At 34.3% G+C, this 20,520-nt stretch overlaps 1 protein-coding gene across 4 annotated transcripts in view; it reads right to left on the bottom strand.

Annotated features, from left to right (window-relative positions):
- Positions 1 to 20,520, bottom strand: part of DNAJC13 (DnaJ heat shock protein family (Hsp40) member C13) — a 104,993-nt gene that overhangs the window by 80,668 nt on the left and 3,805 nt on the right. For all 4 annotated transcript variants that reach the window (XR_004425461.1, XM_033132542.1, XM_033132544.1 and 1 more), the window contains exon 2: positions 3,228 to 3,308. Coding sequence is in view for 3 of the 4 variants with exons in the window: in XM_033132542.1 (XP_032988433.1) it covers positions 3,228 to 3,295 (68 nt within the window). In the remaining variant the exon portion in view is untranslated. The remainder of the gene's footprint in view (positions 1 to 3,227; positions 3,309 to 20,520) is intronic.

Here is a 20,520-nt window from a genome sequence, read left to right as displayed (position 1 = left end):
ATTAGAATTGGCCACATAAAATAGGTTAAGTATAATAAAAGTTTCTGTGCTACTTAACGGCATGACCTAATGAAATAACAATCACTATCTGGAAAATGTAGGACCTTTAAGAAGTTAAAAGCTTCAAGGTGTGTATTTGTGAAAACAACAAAAACACTGTTGAAAGAAATTTTAAAAGATCTAAATAAATGGAAAGACATCCCATGTTCATGGATCAGAAGAATTAATGTTGTTATGGTGATAATATTCCCCTAATTAATCTACAGTGTCAATGCAATCGCTATCAAAATCCCAGTTGCCTTTTTTGTAAAACTGACTAGCTGACTCTAAAATTCATATGAAAACGCAAGAGACCAAGGACAGCCAAACTAACCTTGAAAATGAACAAAGCTGGAACCTCAAACTTCCTAACAGTACAAAGCTATAGTAATCAAGACAGTATGGTACTAGCATAAGGCCAGGCATAGAGGTCAATGGAATAGATTGAGAATTCAGGAATAAACTTTTACACTTATATTTATAGTCAACTGCTTTTTGACGAGGATGTCAAAACAACTCAATGGAGAAAGAATAATCTTTTCAATAAATAGTGCTGGGACAACTGGATATCCACATGCAAAAGAATGAAGCAGGATGCCTAATTCATACTATATACAAAAATTAACCCAAAATCAAACCTATAAAAAAACCTCTTAGAAGAACACATAGGAGTAAATCTTTGAGACCTTAGATTAGGTAATGGCTTCTTAGATAAGAAAAAAAATAGATAAATTGGATTTTATCAAAATTTATAACTGTGCTTCAAAGGATACCATCAAGAAAGTTAAAGACAACCCACAGAATAGGAGAATATATATGCAAATCATCTATCTGATAAGGGACTTGTATCTAGACTATATCAAGAACTCTTACATCTCAACAATAAAAAGACAAATAACCCAATGGGTAAATGATTTGAATAGACATTTCATGAAAAATACACAAATGGCCAAGAAGCACATCAAAAAATACTCAACATCTTAGTCATAAGGGAAATGCAAATCAAAACTACAAGGTACCACTTCATACCCAGTAGGATGGTTAAAATTAAGAGAGACAATAACAAGTATTGGTAAGGATGTGGAGAAAGGGGAATCCTCATATACTGATGGTAGGACTGTAAAATGATGCAGCCACTTTGGAAAATAGTTTGGCTCTTCCTCAAAAAGTGAAACACAGATTTACCTTGTAACACTACATAACTCCATATAACATCAATTCCACTCCCACGTATACCCAAGAGATTTGAAGTATACCTTTACCCAAAAACTTGTACATGAATATTTATAGCAGCATTATTCATAATAGTAAAGATGTGGAAAAATACAAATGTCCATCAAGTGGTGAATGGATAAACAAAATGTGGTTTATCCATACAATAGATCATCTGGCAATAAAAAGAAATGAAGCACTGATACAGGCTACAACAAGGATGAATCTTGAAAACATGCTAAGTTAAAGAAGTCAGTCACAAAAGGCCATATCATGTATGATTCCATTTATATGAGATGTCCTAAATAAAGAAATCTAGAGACAGAAAGTAGATTAGTAACTGCCAGATGCTGGGGAGAGGGGGAAAGGGAAGTAATTGCTAATATTTTAGAGATTTTTTTAGGTGGTTATGAAAGTCTTCTGAGAACTTTACAATATGGTTCACAACTCTACAGTATAATAAAAACCACTAAATTGTACCCTTTAAAAGGATGAATTTTATGTTATGTAAATTATATCTTACAAAAGCTATTATAAAAACAAAAAGTTCCAAGGTATGAATGATGGAAGCAAGGAATTGTGCTGAGAGCACAGAAATAATTCTTCTCCAAATTATTACAAAAAAGAAAAAAGGACTGTCTTAGTCACTACTTTCTAAGAACATTAAAAAAATTTTCCAGATGATCACAATTACTGACAAGCTCACAAAGCAAAAAGTATTACAGTAAGTTTGTTCTTTGGAATGAATGCTATAATTATATTAAAAACAAGTTATATTATGATGATCAGAGCAATCAACCGCTTGAGGAGAAAGAATCACTTAAATATACAAGTTTTTTAAGGCTGCTTCAAAGAACTAGAGAGACTCATAGTACCCTGGATACGCTAGTTTTCTCTCTAACTTAGCTCAATGAAATTAACTGAAGAAAAAATTTCATTACAAGTATTCTACAAGGGTAACAATTATGTTAATTTAGGAGCTCATACAATTGAGCTACTAAACTAAAAGGAAAGAAAATTAAACACTCAAATCTTTCAAAAATATAGTCAGTTTGCCACTGCAAACTAGAAATACTACAGAATTCAGATACTGCACCATTCTAAGAAGCTACCACAATATTACCTAAAAAATGAAAAGAATAAAAACTAGTTATTGGCTTTGTGCCCAGGTCATGTTTTATCTACCTGAGGCCTCATCTGAAGCGGTCACCTATTTGTCAAAGTGTGGCACACTCATGCTACTTATTACTATTCAAAAGGACCAGAGACTAAACATTTTTTTAGTGCTCAACAGGTGCCATTCATTGAATACTCAACGTATTGAGGCATAGTTTAAAAACCCTCACACATTCTATTATCACGTCATTTAATCTTTCCAGCAATTTGAGGGTCAGGAATTACCATCCATTTTATAAAAAAGAAACAAGCATCTACACCATGGTCTGATTAGGCAAACTACTAAAAAATGTCACTAGCCCCTCCCAAGGAAAAGAAAAGGTCAAGCCCAATTTTTAAGCTTCATTACAAGCCTAAAGAAAGATTACAAAATGCACTATTGGCCTGTTTCCTCTGACAGTCAAATGGGTATGAGGAGAATGCGTGGATCACGCACGGGCTGGTCTCTGGGCGATTCAGTTGTGGCGTTAACACTCTACTCTGCTCCAACTGCACAACCTCATCATTAATGGATAGCATCCAAGAGGGTGGATAACTGGTTTACTTGTAATTGTTACTCTTAATTCTTACCAAACTCCATCCCAGCACTGACACAGAAAGCCAGAAGTGTCAAAAGAAAAAAAGAACAATTTATTCTAAATGCAGCATTTGCATTTAAAATATGCACATGTGCTTTTCAGAGCAGACGGGCTGAATGGTTATTACTGAGTTGTGGGGCTCTACTCAACACATTGATGGAGTAATGTTTAAAATGACACTTTATAGAAGCACAGGAAAATAAAACCAACAGAAATACTTACTTTCCCCTCCATGAATGTTTTGTTGTGTAGAAACAGGCCAAATCCTTATTTTCCCTAATTATGTTCATTTTGTGCTGAAACCTAGAAGAGAAAAATATGGGTGAACTTAGTACAATGTCATCCTTAGAGTTTTTCCTGAATCTCCCACCCCAGACTTTCAGAGTCTGCCATATGGTAGTGATCTTAAGGCACAATTTCTTCTACAAGACCATAAGGTTTTCAAAGACTGGGGATGTCCATTTGCCTATCTGTCACAGCCACCATATTGTGACTGCCTGCTCTCCTCCACTGAACGGGGGGGTTCCTGAGGGCAAGAACTGCCCTCTGTTAGCAGCCCAAGTTAAGAGAATCTAATAAGAAATGTTAAAGTAAATGAATCTTTAAATCTCACATTGCCAAACAATGCCTTGGCAGATAATAGGCACCCGAAAATGTTCACCAAGTGTTAAACCAACATGCAAAGGTTGTTGCTGAGTTGCTAAGTGCCAGCCATTTTGCTGTCACTGTCACTTTAAAGGGAACCTATTGTAAATAAGACTTAACTTAAAAATTACAGTATGTCCATGGTAAAAAATCTAAAATGTTCATAAATAATCTTTCACCCTCACATTCAAAGATAATCATTCTAGCCTCCATTCTTCTATTTAGGAAAAAAAGGTTTTTGTTGTTTTTTTTTTAAAAAAAAAAAATTGAGATTGTCATTTGTACAACTTAACCCGTTTTCACAGAACATGAACCTTTTCCCATGGAATTAAATATTCTGAGAATATGATTTTTAAGGCTACATGGTATTCCATTGTATACCTACAACGAGAACTGCAGAAATGGAGAGTATGTGCTTAGAAACGTTTGTGGCAGTTTGGTTAGTGAACTCCTCTGCTTAAATAGGATATAGACCAGTTCAGGACCGACCAACTTGTGTGATGACTCACACCTGGTGTGAGCTTCCTAGCGGCCTCATGCAGAGGAGCCATGTTCTATGTAGTACTTTAAGGTTAGTTTGTTGACTATAATCCTGAAATGTATTAAATCCAGAATCCATTTATTTCATTAAAAAATTTAAATTTAGCTAAGTTTACAGGATAAATTGTTTGAACTGGCTACTAAGGAAAGATGGACGATCAATTTTGAAGATACTACATTTGTTTCATACTGAATAAAAGTTTAAAATGAATATGGTCATTTGTTTCTTCTTTTGTGACTTGGCTATTTCTTCCTACCCTCAATAATTAGAACTGTACTCTAAAAAATATTTTAAGATACATACCAAAGTGTCAATAATGCAAACTGAATGGTTGGAATTGTGATTCACTTAACCTTTCTTTTTTTTTAAAATCTTTATACACTGGTCTAATTTTTTTTAATAAGCAAGTATTCTTTTCATAATTAGAATAAAATCATTTTATTTAAAAAATATTTTTGTAACAGCTTTTTGAGACAGTTCACACACCATAAATTTCACCACTTTAAAGTGTACAATTCAGGGGTTGTTCAGAGTTCTACAACCAACACTGCTATTTTTAGAACACTTTTATCACCCCAAAAAGAAAGCCTGCCAGCAGTCACTCCCCATTCCCCTTCTCTCCCAGCACCTGGCAACCACCAGGCTACTTTTTGTCACTATCGACTGACCTATTTTGGACATCTCATGTAACAGGAATCATAGAAGATGTGGTCTTTGTGACTGGCTTCTTGCACTTAGCATAACATTTTCAGATTATCCACGCTGTGGCATGGATTAGTTTCCTTCTACTGTATATATAATATGACATTTTGTTTATCCATCCATCAGTTGATGGACATGTGTGTTGCTTCTATCTTTTGGCTATTATCAATCACGCTTCTCTGAATATTCGTTTTGCATGAATATGTTTTCATTTCTCTTGCATATATACCTGAGTGGCAAAAACAATTTTAAAGACACCTGTTTTGAAATTGCTTTCTTCATTCCTACTTGTTTTTGTATGAGCACATTAGTAAGGACCTCTGTACTTTATGAAGAGCACTCTTCCTCTACGTATCTATATAGCTCACACCTTCACCTCCTTCGAATCTCTGTTCAAATATCACCTTTAAAATAAGGTCTACCCTATCTTGTTTCAAATTATAACCACCCGCCTCATTCCATACTCTCTATTATGACACCTCCTCTTTTTTCCTCCATGGCACCTTTTATAGTTTAAAGTGCAATTTTTTATAATCCTACCAGAATACCCAGAAAGGTGTTTTTGTCTGTTAAGCTATCTAGATAGATAGATAGATAAGTAGATACATAGATGATATAGATGTATATATACAGACATAGTGTGTGTGTCTGTCCCCAGAACCTACAAGAGTACCTGACACAAAACAGGTGTTCAGTAAGTGTGTGAATGAATAAATAAAATGCAGCAAGCCCATGGCCACTTCAAACCTGACGTTCTAAGAGGTTCTCCCAAAATAAGGTTTTGTCAAACTTTCCAGAAAAGCATCAGTTCGAGCTCTGAGGAATTGTAAGAGAATCACAAGTAATAGCACATTTAAAGAAAGCTTTATTGTTCACCAGAAAGGAAATTCCTCTTTACAGTCAACTGACATCTTCCTCGGAGTATGTATGGAGACAGCTAAATATAGTCCTGTCAGTTGGTGTGCTGTTTTGTTTTGTGTTTTTTTTTTCTGGATTGTGTATCTGTGATGATACAGAGAATCAACCAAGAGGTATTAAACCAGCAAATATTATTCCTGCCTTTGAAATTATTTGTAGTAAATGATATTGCTAAAATGAAACTTAGGATCTCTGAGAATGTGCCCCAAAAGTCAAAAATATAGGTCTACAAATATTTTTTCCTTTGTATACTATAACTGGAGATTGGAACACTTCAAAAAGAAAAAAGGACAGAGATAGTGAATGGCTGGTATTGAAGAGTGGAGTCTGGATTTCTAGTCCATAATTTAAGATATTGGAATGACTGACTGTACCACAGGCCTATCTTGGGAAAACGGACAAGGAAAAAACATGTGAGTGAAGACTGGCTATATCATTAAGGAACTTTAAAATGAAAGAGAGAGAAAAATAATACAGATTTTTAAATGACATCCACAAAGAACTTAGGGTATGACTCAGAAGGAATAAAGAGATGCCAATAAATCCAGAGGGGCTGGGGCGGGGGGAGGAGGCGGAGAGAAGCAAATAATCTCACAACAACGAAGCAAATTTAAGAATAAAAAATACCCTAAAGAATGATCTCACAGGTATCACTGATTTGAGGGAATATGTAATTCAAACAAATCTTTTAGCAGGAAAGTTAAAATAAATTTTACATCAAGAAAGCTTATCTACAACTTTTTGGGGACCCATCAACGTGGGGCTGATAAAAGCAGCAGATTCCAGAGTTCTTAGGTTAGAATACATAAAAGGAGAGAGAGATGATGTAACAAATCGATATAAAATTAAGCAACTAGAAAACATACAAATTGGCCAAAATGTATATGAAAAGATGTTCAATGTCACTATCAAGGAAATAAAACTCAAAAGGGTGATGCCACCTCACACCTCTTAGGATGTCTTTTGTCTGTAACAAAAGACAGCAAGTTTTGGTGAGGAGGTAGAGAAATTGGAACCCTTGTACACTGTTGGTGGGGATGCAAAATGGTGCAGCTGCTATGGAAAACAGTATTAAAGTTCCTTGAAAAACTAGAAATAGAACGACTATATTATCCAGCAATCAAATTTCTGGGTATCCAAAGGAACTGAAATTAGGATCTCAAAGAGATAGCACTCACTCCCATATTCACTGCAGTATTATTCCTAACAGCCAAGATGTGGAAAAAACCTAAATGTCCACAAAGGGATGAATGGATAAAGAAAAAGTTATATATATATACATATATATATATATATGAATGTATTATATATATATATGTATTATTCAGCCTTTAAAAAGTAAATCCTGCAATAGGCAACAACATGGGTGAAACTTGCCAGCATTATGCTAAGTGAAATAAGCTACCATAGAAGGACAAACACTGCCTGATTCCACTTTATATGAATTATCTAAACCAGTCAAACTCATAGAAGCAGAGAATAGAATGGTGGCTGCCAAAGACTGGGGTGAGGCGGAAATGAGGAATAAGCAAGATGAATAAATTCTAGACAACTGCTGTACAGCACTGTGCATGTATCTAACAATACTGTATTGTACACTTAAAAATCTGTTAAGAGGGTAGGTTTCATGTTAAGTGCTGTCATCACGATAAAATAAAATTTTCAAAATTAAAAAAACCACACAAACTACTGACAACCTACCTGGCCTGTTAGAAGAAATACTGTATTCCTGCTGCAGATTACAATGCTGACAGAAAAATACAATGTAGGACTTAAAAAGTACTTCACTTCTCTGGAAGTCAGTAGAGATTCCTACGGCCAAAATCTACGGCACACCTGTTAACTGGCTCTACGATTTTAGGAAACAAGTGATACTGCAGAATATTCTGCATCCAATCCTGAATAATAACCACTATAAAAAGGCTAGTAAATGGAAGTGCGCTTTATGGCAAAAAATACTCCTCTACCTGAAAAGCTTGCTTTCAGCCATGCTATATTTAGGGAGGGGTATATCTGAGAGGTTAAGAGAGGGAGGACATACTGCCTAAGTAGCAGTCAACCCCAGACATAAATGGATGATTCAATGCTATTATCAGTGTCTGCGGAGACTCAAAATGGAAATCAAGAGAATGCTTTTCCATTTTGAACCCTCAGTAAAGGTTACGATAAAACTGAGAAGGCTAGGTGACCCTAACCAAAATATTTATGACATGTCCTAAAATCAACTAGTTTTTATTGAATACTCATCACATTAATTATTATGCCAGGCCTCTACCACACATTTATCTCATTCTCTCCCCATAACAACACCATGATATACGTATGATTATCTCCACTTGACTGACAAGAAAAATGAGTTAGAGAAATTAAATTAAATCACTTCTCCAAGGTCACACAGCTTGCAAGTGGTTGGACCAGGCTTATAACCTGCTTAACTCCACACTCCACATTCTTAACCTAAACTATAATACCACCCCTCAAATTTAGGAAATTAAGATAAATGCATTCTGACCACATAATTACAGATTTATCATTTGACAGCACATTCCTAGATAAATTTAGAACTAATTCCAATTATTTATCTTCACCTGGAAATATGACTAGGCACTTGTTGGAGACAACTCTGAAACACGCAATTTCAAGCAGTGAAACAAATTATCATAATGCAACACAGGGCAAAAGAAAATAAAGAAAAATGAAGGCTCCAATAGTGAAAAACTCTACCATCTGAAAAATAAACTGTCAAAATATTTCTATCAATAGACAAGCTTTAAAACGTTTTTAAACAAAGTGTTCAAAACAAACAGAATATTCATACTGTGTATTCAAAGGGAGAGAACAACTTCAAGAGAACCACTGGAAAATGAAAGAAGGCAAATCGAAGGGTCTGCCAAGTGTAGTGGTCAAGTGATAATTCAATGTGCAAGGCTGACTTGGAACACCTCCCTGTAGTATAGATACCAGAGCTGCTATTCCACACACTAAAGTTAATTAACAACTAGCACGAGAAACTACATTAATATATACACTGAAGTAGTTTTAATATTCAATCTATCACCAAGGTAAGGGTGGTGAATTTTAAAAGCATTACTTATGGCCAAAGACAGACTAGTAATAACTGCCATTTATTTATGACTTGGAACACAAGTTTCTTCCTGGAATCACAGTTCATCTACAAAATAAGAATGATAGTACCTGTCTCAAAGGTACTATCAATAAGCACTCAAAACTACTAACTGCAATCATAACAATCATTACACTACTTTAAATACACTACCCCAGACATGCAATAGTTGTTTTGAGTATTTCTAAGACCTCTTTCATTTTCAAAATTACTTACAGCCCCCTGTACATCATAAGGCATTTTGGGGGGAAAGTTATTATTATTAAACTACTTGATCCTTTTTAAGTCTTTTATCTATTAATTTCAATCCTTGTACTAGTCAATGTATATATCACCTTCAAAATGTATCTACCTTAGTCAATGTATCTATCTTCAAAAGTACAGTGTTCTATTGATTTAATCAGTATTCATAGTTTTTACCTGTTCATTCAAAAATAACTATACCAATATGTCATATTTCTGGGTGGAGTACATGAGGGTATTATTTTATTATTTATAATTTATCTTTCCTAAAACATATTTAAAAGAAAAATATATATAACATCAGGCAAGAAAACAAAAAAGAACATAATTTAAGGGACCTCTGGGACATCAAGTATAATAACATTCACATCATAGGAGGACCAGAAGGAGAAGAGAGGGAGCAAGGAATTGAAAACCTATCTGAAGAAATGATGATGGAAAACTTCCCTAACCTGGCATAGGAAACGGATATTCAAGCCCAAGAAGCACAGAGAGCCCTACACAAGACGAACCCAAATAGGCCCACACCAAGACACACTATAACTAAAGTGCCAAAGGTTAAAGACAAAGAGAATCCTAAAAGCAGCAAGAGAAAGACAACTAGTTACTTACAAGGGTAAGCAACTTACAAGGGAGCTCCAATATGACTATCAGCTGATTTCTCAGCAGAAACTTTGCAGGCCAGAAAGGACTGGCAGGAAATATTCAAAGTGATGAAAAACAAAGACCTACATCCGAGACTACTCTACCCAGCAAGGCTATCATTTAAAATCAAAGGAGAGATAAAGAGCTCCCCAGACAAGAAAAAGCCAAAGGAATTCATTACTACCAAGCCAATATTCCATGATACGTTAAAAGGACTTCTTTAAGAACAAGAAGGGGGAAAAGAAACAAAAGAAAATTAAAAATATGAAGAAAATGGAAATAACTATATAGCTATTAATAATCATTTTAAATGTAAATGGATTAAATGCTCCAATCAAAAGACATAAAGTAGCTAAATGGATAAGAAAACAAGACCCATAGGTACTCATACGTTGTCTACAAGAGACCCACCTCAGATCAAAAGACACACACAGACTGAAAGTAAAGGGATGAAAAATAAGATATATCTACACAAATGGAAACAAACAAAAAACTGGGATAGCAAACTTATTATCAGACAAAACAGATTTTAAAATGAAGACTATAAATAAAAAACAAAGAAGGACATTACATAATGATAAAGGAATCAATCCAACAAGAGGACATAACCCTAATAAACATCTATACTCCAATATATGAGCACCTAAATATATAAAACAAATACTGACTGATATAAAGGGAGAGATCGACAGTAACACAATTATAGTAGGGGACTTTAACACCCTTCTGACACCCAAGGACAGATCTTCCAGATTAAAAAAAAACAAGGAACAGCAGCCTTAAATGACACACTAGACCAGATGGACTTAATTGGTATTTTTAGAGCACTTCACCCCAAAGCAGAATATACATTCTTTTCAAGTGCACATAGACCATTTTCCAAGATAGACCACATGTTAGGCCACAAAACAAGTCTCAATAAATTTAAGAAGATTGAAATCATATCAATCTTCTCTGACCAGTGTCTTCTCTGACCATAACCACAACAGTATGAAACTAGCAATCAACTACAAGAAAAAAACTGAAAACACAAACACACAGAGCCTAAATAACATGCTACTGAATAATGAACGGGTATACAATGAGATCTAGGAAGAATTCAAAAGATACCTTCAGACAAAAATGATCACACAATGACCCAAAATTTATGGGACACAGTGAAAGCAGTCCTACGAGGGAAATTCATAGCAACGCAGGCATACTTCAAGAAACAAGAAAAATCTGAAATAGACAATCTAACTTTATATCTAAGGGAATTGGAAAAAAGAAGAGCAAACAAAACCCAAATTGAGTAGAAGGAAAGAAATAATAAAGATCACAGTGGAAATAAATAAAACAGAGGCTAAAAAACAGTGCAAAAGATCAATGACACCAAGAGATGGTTCGTTGAAAAGATAAATAAAATTGATAAACTTTTAACCAGATTCATCAAGAAAGAAAGGAATCAAACAAATAAAAAAGAAGTGACAATGAACACCACGGAAATACAAAAAAAATTAAGAAAATACTACGAGCAATTATACACTAACAAATTGGACAATCTGGAAGAAATGGATAAATTCCTAGAATCATACAACCTTCCAAAAACAGAAAATCTAAACAGAACAATTACTACTACAGAAATCAACTCAGTAATCAACAAGCTCCCAACAGACAAAAGTCCTGGACAAAATAGCTTCACAGGTGAATTTTACCAAACATTGAAAAAGAATTAACATCTATTCTTCTCAAACTATTCCAAAAAATTCAAGAAAAGGGGAGGCTACCAAGCTCATTCCATGAGGCCACCATTACTCTAACTCCAAAACAAACAAAAAAATTACAAAAAAAGAAAACTACAGGCCAATATCCAAGAACACAGATGCAAACATCCTCAACAAAATATTAGCAAACTGAATTCAGCAATAAATTTAAAATAATCATACACCACGATCGAGTGAGATTTATTCCTGGTATGCAAGGTTGGTTTACTATCTGCAAATCAATTAACATGATATGCCATATAAACAAAATGAAAACAAAAATCGTATTATCAAATCAATAAATGCAGAAAAGGCATTTGACAAAATCCAGCATTCATTTATGATAAAAGCTCTCAGCAAAATGGGAATAGAGGGAATACATCTCAACATAGTAACAATCATATATGACAAACCCACGGATAACATCATACTAAACAGGGAAAATCTAAAAGGATTCCCCTTAAGATCAGGAACAGAGAAAGATGTCCACTTTCACCACTTTTATTGAACATACTCCTAGCCATGGAAGTCCTAACCACAGCAATCAAACAGGAATAAGAAATAAAAGGCACCCGAATTAGAAAGGAAGAAGTAAAACTGTCATTACTTGCAGAAGACATGATACTATACGAGGTGTGATCAAACAATACATTGAATGGTTAAATAATTATTACAGTAAAAGACACACTGCCATTAATCCCCCTCAAAATACTCCCCTTCACTTCGAACACACTTATCCCATGGTTCTTGCCACTCTCTGAAGCAGTTCTGGAAGTCCTCTTGCATGAGTCTTTAGTTATGCTGTTGTGGCTGCCTCAATGTCCTAAATCAATGTAAAACATTTACTGTTCATGGTCATTTTGACTTTGGAAAGACCAGAAGTCACACGGTGCCAGATCCAGTGAATAAGGTGGATGAGGATATACGGTAATGTTTCTATTTGACAGAAATTGCTGTACGAGAAGTGATATGTGACATGGAGTCTTTCTGTTGTGATCACAAAATACGGTGAATGCTGCTGCTGAGTGCCATCCAACAGAAAAGCAGGGATCTTCAACTTTAGAAATGATACATCAAACCTTAGCAACAGTGTTGACAAGTTTCAACTTGTTCAGTGCAGTCAGTCAGGTGTGAGCTACAGTTGAGAGAAGGTGTGTTTTAAAGTATGCCGTAAATCATCCACCATCAAGACAATGTTCCGTGTCACACATCATTTCTGGTATACGGTAATTTCTGTCAAATAAAAACATTACGGTGTATCCTCATGCACCTTATTCACTGGATCTGGCCCTGTGAGACTTCTGGCTCTTCCCCAATGTCAAAATGATTCAGGACATCGAGGCAGCCACCATCGCACAACTAAAGACACTCACAAAAGAGGACTTCCAGAACTGCTTCAGAAAGTGGCAAGAATGATGGGATAAGTGTGTTTGAAGCATGGGGGAGTATTTTGAGAGGGATTAATGACAATGTCTTTTACTGTAATAATCTTTTTAAATTTAAACATTCACTGCATTTTTTATCACACCTCATATACAGAGAATCCCAAAGATTCCACCAAAAAACTACTAGAACTGATAAATAAATTTAGTAAAGTAACAGGATACAAAATTAATATTCAGAAATCAGTTGCATTTTATACACCAATAACGAACTATCAGAAATTAAGAAAACAATCCCATTTACAATTTCATAAAAAAAAAAAACAAAAAAAAAACCTAGAAATAAATTTAACCAAGGAAGTAAAAGACCTGAACTAAGAAAATTATAAGACACTGGAGAGAGAAATTAAAGACAATACAAATAAATGTAAGCATATACCATGTTTGTGGCTAGAAAGAATTAACATAGTTAAAATATCCATACTATCCAAAGCAATCTATAGATTCAATGCAATCCCTATCAAAATACCAATGGCATTTTTCACAGAACTAGAAGAAATAATCCTAAAATTTATATGGAACCATAAAATACTCTGAATAGCCATGGCAATCTTGAGAAAGAAGAACAAAGCTGAAGGATTCATACTCCCTGATATCAAACCATACTACGAGATCATAGTAATCAAAACAGCATGGTATTGGCATAAAAACAAACACATAGATCAATGGAATAGAGAGCCCAGAAATAAATCCATGTCTGTATGGTCATTTAATCTATGACAAAGGAGGCAAGCATATACAATGGGGTAAAGACAGTCTATTCAATAAAGGGAGCTGGGTAAATTGGACAGATACATACAAAAAAAAATGAAACTGGACTCCTTAGTCTATATACAAGAAACTCAAAACGGATTAAAGACTTAAATGTGAGACCCAAAACCATAACACTCATAGAAGAAAACATAGTAAGTAAACTCTCAGACATTACCCTTAGTAATATTTTTACTGATACATCTCCTCAAACAAAAGAAACAAAAGAAAAAATAAACAAATGGGACTACATCAAACTAAAAAGTTTTTCACAGCAAAGGAAACCATCAACAAAACAAAAATGGGAGAAGGTATTTGCCAATGGGAGAATACTGAATAGAAGAAGGTATTTGCCAATGATACATGTGATAAAGGATTAATATCCACTATTAAAAAAAACTCATAAAACTCAACACCAAAAAAACAAACAATCCAATTAAAAAATGGGCAGAGGACCTGAATAGACATTTCTCCACAGGACATACAGATGGCCAAAAGACATATGAAAAGAAGCTCAACATCACTAATCATCAGAGAAAATGCAAATAAAAACCACAGTGAGATATCACCTCACACCTGTCAGAATGGCTATCATCAAAAATCAACAAACAACAAGTGTTGGCAAGGATGTGGAGAAAAGGGAACGTTTGTACACTGTTGGTGTTGACTGCATATGGTGCAGCCACTATGGAAAACAGTATGGAGGTTCCGGAAAAATTAGCAGAACTACCTTATGACCCACCAATTCCATTCCTGGATATTTATCCAAAGAAATCCAAAACACTAATTCGAAAAGGTATGTGCACCCCTGTGTGAACTGCAGCGCTATTCACAATAGCCAAGATATGGAAACCGAAATGTCCATCAATAGACGACTGCATAAAGAAACTGTGGTAACTATGAGTATACACAACAGAATATCACTCTGCCATAAAAAAGAATGAAATCTTACCATTTGTGACAACATGATGGACCTATAGAGTATTATGCTAAGTGAAATAAGTCAGACAGAGAAAGACAAATACCATATGATCTCACTTATTTGTAAACTCTTAAGAATAAAATAAATGAACAAAGCAAAAACAGACTCACAGATACAGAGAAAAAAACTGATGATTATTAGATGGGAGAGAGGTTGGGAGCCTGGGTGAGAAAGTTGAAGGGAACAAAAAGTACAAATTGGTAGTTCTAAAATAGTCACGGAGATGTAGAATATGAGGAATATAGTCAATAATATAAAAATTATATGTAATGTCAGATAGATACCAGACTTATTGGACAGATCACTTCATAAATTATGTAAATGTCTAACTAACCACTATGTGGTACACCTGAAACTAACATAAAGTAATACTGAAGGTCAACTATAAGGAAAAAAATAGTCACAGGGATATAAAGTACATCATAGGGAATACAGTCAATAATGTTGTAATAACTATGTAGCGTGTCAGATGAGTAATAGACTTACTGGGGTTATCAGTTTGTGAGTTATATAAATTTCTAATCACTATGCTGTTTTGTATACCTAAAACAAACAAAAACCATGCAATTATATGGGTAAAAAAAAGGCCAAGATAATGATAGTTGAATTTTAAAAAAATTATCCTGTCAACTATAACCTAACGCTTAAGCTTCTCCTTATTTCAACTTTATGCCTATAAAATACTATTATTTTTGTTGCCTACAACTATATTTGAGAAACTTTTGGAAAAAAGAGCTTCATCCCATAAAAATCATTTACTCTCCATTCCATATTTTCTCTGTACGTATTTCTTTAATAAACTTTAAAAGTGGTTCTAAAATTGTTGCTCATAGGCAAAAACTCTTATGCAATCATAATTCCCATCAATATCTTTGGAATTTTTTATTATCAAACAGCTCAAGCATCAAACAGGGCATCAAACAGGGCATAGCAATAATCATTTATAGGCACCTTTTTCCAGAGGTTCACACCTCACTCCATTTTTATGACGTCTTGGCACATTTTTATACTTAACAATAAACTGTCCAACTAAAACAATGTAAAACTTGTCAGATGAGATCTTGGTAGCAGCTGTATCGTCAGCATTTGCCATCCTGCCAGTTGTTGAGATGCTATTCAAATTAGCAAGAAGTTATCTGTTCAAACTAATGGCTTAAATTTCATCTTCTTCATTCCTGCAATAGTGTCCCACTTCAAATTCTCAAAGACCTACCCTTCTTTCTTATGAGAAAAACTCAAGTGTACATACTTGTAACTAAATCACAATGAAAGTATCTCCTCTTTTTGCAAGTCAGCTTCAGCTGTTTTCATTCTATATATCCCAATATTACAACACCAACAGAACTTTTTTGCAACTTCTCAGTTTGTTCTTTTGTAAGAACTGTACTAAGGGTTAAAAAGTAAAATTTAGGGCAATGGGCATTTTGGCTACATACACCTTTTTCAATGAATTCCCTCGCTTCGTGCTTTCGAACAACATTTAATGTTCTCACGTGATCTAATTTATTACTGGCAATAAAACTGACAATCCATTTAAGATCATTTATGGATAAAATGTGAATGATCTCTTAGCAGACATTATTTTGACACGAAATTGCTGAACTTGGGAGTCCACTGAGCAGAAGCCTGCATCAAATTGACACTAAGAACAAAAGGCAGGATGAAGCGACTCCAACCACAAGCACCCAAGCAGATTACAACCCAGCTAAAAGCAAAAGAATTGGCACAAAGAGTAAAATTAAGTGTATGTGAATGGCCTGTGTTAAGTACTCAAACAGAGCACTCATTTAGCCAGGAATGAATGAGTATACACAGAAAAATACACTAGTGAATGAAGGAAGGAATTGGCTTTAATAAAGGGTATTTGCTTTAAAGCATACATTTTGCATGACCAACTGGAACTCATTTTTACACACATGAAAACTTCCTGAAGGCAGATCTGATACTAATTTTTCTACTTTAAGTCCGTAAAATGAAAGAATAAACTCTTCCATCATTAACTTTGCTCTCAATGAATTAAAAACATGAGTTTGTCTTGAACTGCATCAAAAACTAAGATGGACAGAAAGTTGGACAGATGTGATAAAGCAAGTATAATAAAATGTTAGTGTGAAATCTTGGAGGTGAGTATATGGGTGCTTAAAATTCTTTCAAATGGCTGTAGTTGACAACTTTTATGTTGGGGGAAAATTGCCTCTGCCTTTATTTTCTCATCTAACTTTCCTACAATAAAAGTACTGTTTGTCTGCCACACTGTGAAACTACATCTGAAAATACAGTAGATATTTATATAAGAATTTATGAACTTAATACTTCCTCATACAGGAATATCCTATTGAAAATGCAAGGGGAAGGAGAACCATTGGTAAAACAAAGGCTAAGCCCAAGTAATAACCAAGGAGAGAATCCCTTATTACTGGCTCCTTGAAGACCTAGTTTTATCTGTGACTGGATTAAAATCTGAGTGAATTACATAACTAGGTTAGCTCAGTTTCAAGTAACAGGTAAAAAATATAAATGGTTAACAGAGCATTAATTTTTACCAGATTAAAAAGCTACAACTAGACTGTCTTAGATAAAATGTGCTGTGTATGGAGGACAACTGTTATAAACTTTAAACTTTTTTTTAATTTTTAACTTTTAGCTTCATGTTTTTATAACTCAAGTATAGGCAAAAGCATTTCCTTCTAAATAAACATCAAATTGATATGTATAACCTCCCATACAGAGATCTTTAAACAGCTATAAAACAGATCACAAAGTAAGGTTTTAGTACATCCCATCTTAGCTTTCTTACTGAAAAATCTGGTAACTCCAGAGATAAATACTGGTAGAGAGAAATCCAGTGGTAATATCAAATTTCAGCTGACATCGTATCCCCAAATAATTGGCCAGAAGTTATAATATTGAAACTTTTGCATTGTCTGTCACATCAAAGTACTTCCACCACCTTAATATCAGAGCAAAATTATCTAAGGTCCCACCCTCCCCCCATTCTTTTTAAAAAAATTTGTTCCTTTCCTATTAGAAACTGGATATATATTCATGAAATTAAAGGGTAAGAGAAATTCAAAAGTAACCACTAAATCTGAAGAAACACTTCATAATATCTAAATGGGGAGATGGGCAAGGATACGTATCACAGCAGTTAATTTTGTTGGCCTTTTCTATTCAATATGAATCAAATATTGAAAAAGATACCCATCTCTTCCAATTTTAATCATATGTATGCTTATTTTATTTCTCACAAAATAGGCAACGGATCAAAAAGTTGTACCAAAAGTTAAGTTTTTCCAAGACAGATGCACAATTATGACTGTTCCCCTTCCAGAACTTAAAAATGCCTTGAATTATTCCCGATAAAAACCCAAAAAATGTATTCAGTTAAGTGAAATCAATGCTATTGATCATGTACATATTTTTAGTTTGTATAGATTCTTGAAACTTTTTAGACCTAATTTTTGTTTCATTTTATCTCTGAAGCTAACTTGGTTTATGCAAGTACAAAATGTACTAGTTCAATAAACTCTTCTTCAGCTCACAAACAGGCACTTAACAATCTTTCTCTATTATGCTAAATAGACCCTAATGGTAAAAGAGATTTTCAATTGCCATGTTTTAACTGGTAGCTGTTTTTCCTCTCACTATAGTAAATGCATAGTGGGGGACAAAATTTCCTAAGCATATAATACAACTTAAAGTTTTACAGTAAGCATTTTAATATCCAAACACTATTCTCTTACACTTGGTAGAAGACAGGAGTTTAAACTGCTACAATTTCCTTTTCACCCAATACAAAACAGCAATAACATCTAGGTTCCTAGGTTGGCTCTTTTCGAAATATCCCTATTATTCCTACCTCTGTCAGCCTTTACATAACAGTTTACAGAACACTCCCAAATCTATCAGTTAAATAAAAAAAGGAAAATCCCACTTTTAAAATTAAAGCCAGAAGCTCTAAGGTGGGGGTAGGGGGGGACTTATCCTAAGTTTTGATAAACATCCAAAATATGTATATTCTTATCTTGACTAGAAGTTTGAAGAGAGAAAACCATAGCACTGAATGACTAAGGAATATGTCTTAAATGCATGTATGAAAATTTTAATTTTAATATAATTAGTATAAAATTTATTAACTTTTAGAAAGTCTTCTACATTCATAACCTTATCGATGCTCCAATTATGTTCAATTATTTTAATGTTCTGATTTTGTCAAGTATGTAATTATACTTGACAAAATCAGAACATTAAAATAATTATTTTAGATTGCTTTAGGGGTTTTGCTTTCAATCTGCCTATCAAAAGATCAAATTCTTACTGATCAATTACAAAGAGATTGCCAATGCGCATGTGTTAAACATGTGACCACTGCTTAGGCAACGTGGTCTACTTCTAAGGGCAGCTTAGGGTGCTAAAACTACAAAATCCCACTGATTTTAAACTTTGTTGTTTTACAGATCACTCTTCCTCATAAGTAGTCCATAAAAGTACAAGTAAAACTCAAATATGTAGGCTACTGAATAAAGTTAAAAGCGTCTTTAAAGAACTACTAGCAAATTAAATGTGTATTGACTGAACCACACTTAAATGTATCTTTGCACAGGTAACTGTGTTAAGTTAGCAAAGATGATCACAACCCTGTTTGGCATAAGTTACTTGATTACAAAGACATCCCCTCAATCAGGGATTCTCAAAGGAGCGCCTACGATTAAGAATCACGATTCAGAATCATAATTGCCATGTGCTGAGCATGTGAACACTGCTGACGTAGAAGAATGTGTTGAAAACCACTGATTAAAATTCAGAATTAAAGTAATGTTTGGGGTGGGATGCTACCCCTTAAGAGACACTATTATTAGAAACCCTTGGAGCTAGATACCCCTCAATGTACAAGACCGCCCATTGATCGAAGAACCGACCTCAATCAATTTTCAAATATCCAAGTGGTCATTCACATAGGTAAAAACCTACTTATAATTAACTAATTCCAGAATTCTATGTTACAGATAAATCACAAAGTACATTTTTCAGTTTAATGTGTAAGTAATTTTCCAGGAATGCACCTATCATGTAAATTCAGAGATTATACTTTCTCTTGGCTTTTGAGAGTATATTTTGTCTTCATTTTTGAAAGGTATTTTTGCTGTTTTTCTTTCAGTACTTTAAAGTTGTCACTTAATTGTCATCTTGCTTGTATGGTTTCTCTGCTGTAACTCTTATCTTTGTTCCTCTGTATATAATATTTCTCTTTCCTTGGGCTACCTTCAAGATTTTCTCTCTGTCCTTTGCTTACATCAATTTGGATATAGTATGTCTAGGTGTGTTTTGTTTGGGTTGGGGAGGGCAGGTATTTATCCTGCTTAGTGATCTCTAAGCTTCTTGGATCTGTGGTTTGACATTAATTTTGGAAAATTCTGTGTTATTTCCTTAAATATTTCAATATTTCTTCTGCTCTGTTCTCTTCTTCTGAGATTCCAATTATGTGTATATTAAAATGTTTGATATTCTCCCCAAGCTCTTATTGTGTTCTTTTTTAAACGTTTTGTTTTTTTCAGTAGGGTAATTCATACTGACATCTAAAGTGCACTGGTTTCTTTCTTGGTTGTGTCAAATCTACTGATGAGCCCAAAGGCATTCTGCATCTCTTTACTGTGTAACGAAATTTCCAGCATTTCCTTTTGATCGTTTCTTAGTTCCCATCTCTCAGCCAAAACAACCCATCTAATCTTACATGTTGTCCACTTTTCTGTTCATGTCTTTAACATATCATAGTTATTTTAA

Source organism: Rhinolophus ferrumequinum, chromosome 17 (genome assembly GCF_004115265.2).
Source record: "Rhinolophus ferrumequinum isolate MPI-CBG mRhiFer1 chromosome 17, mRhiFer1_v1.p, whole genome shotgun sequence".
Lineage (NCBI taxonomy): Eukaryota > Metazoa > Chordata > Mammalia > Chiroptera > Rhinolophidae > Rhinolophus > Rhinolophus ferrumequinum.
Note: the sequence above shows the minus strand (reverse complement) of the source record. Positions and strands in the feature narration are given on the sequence as shown.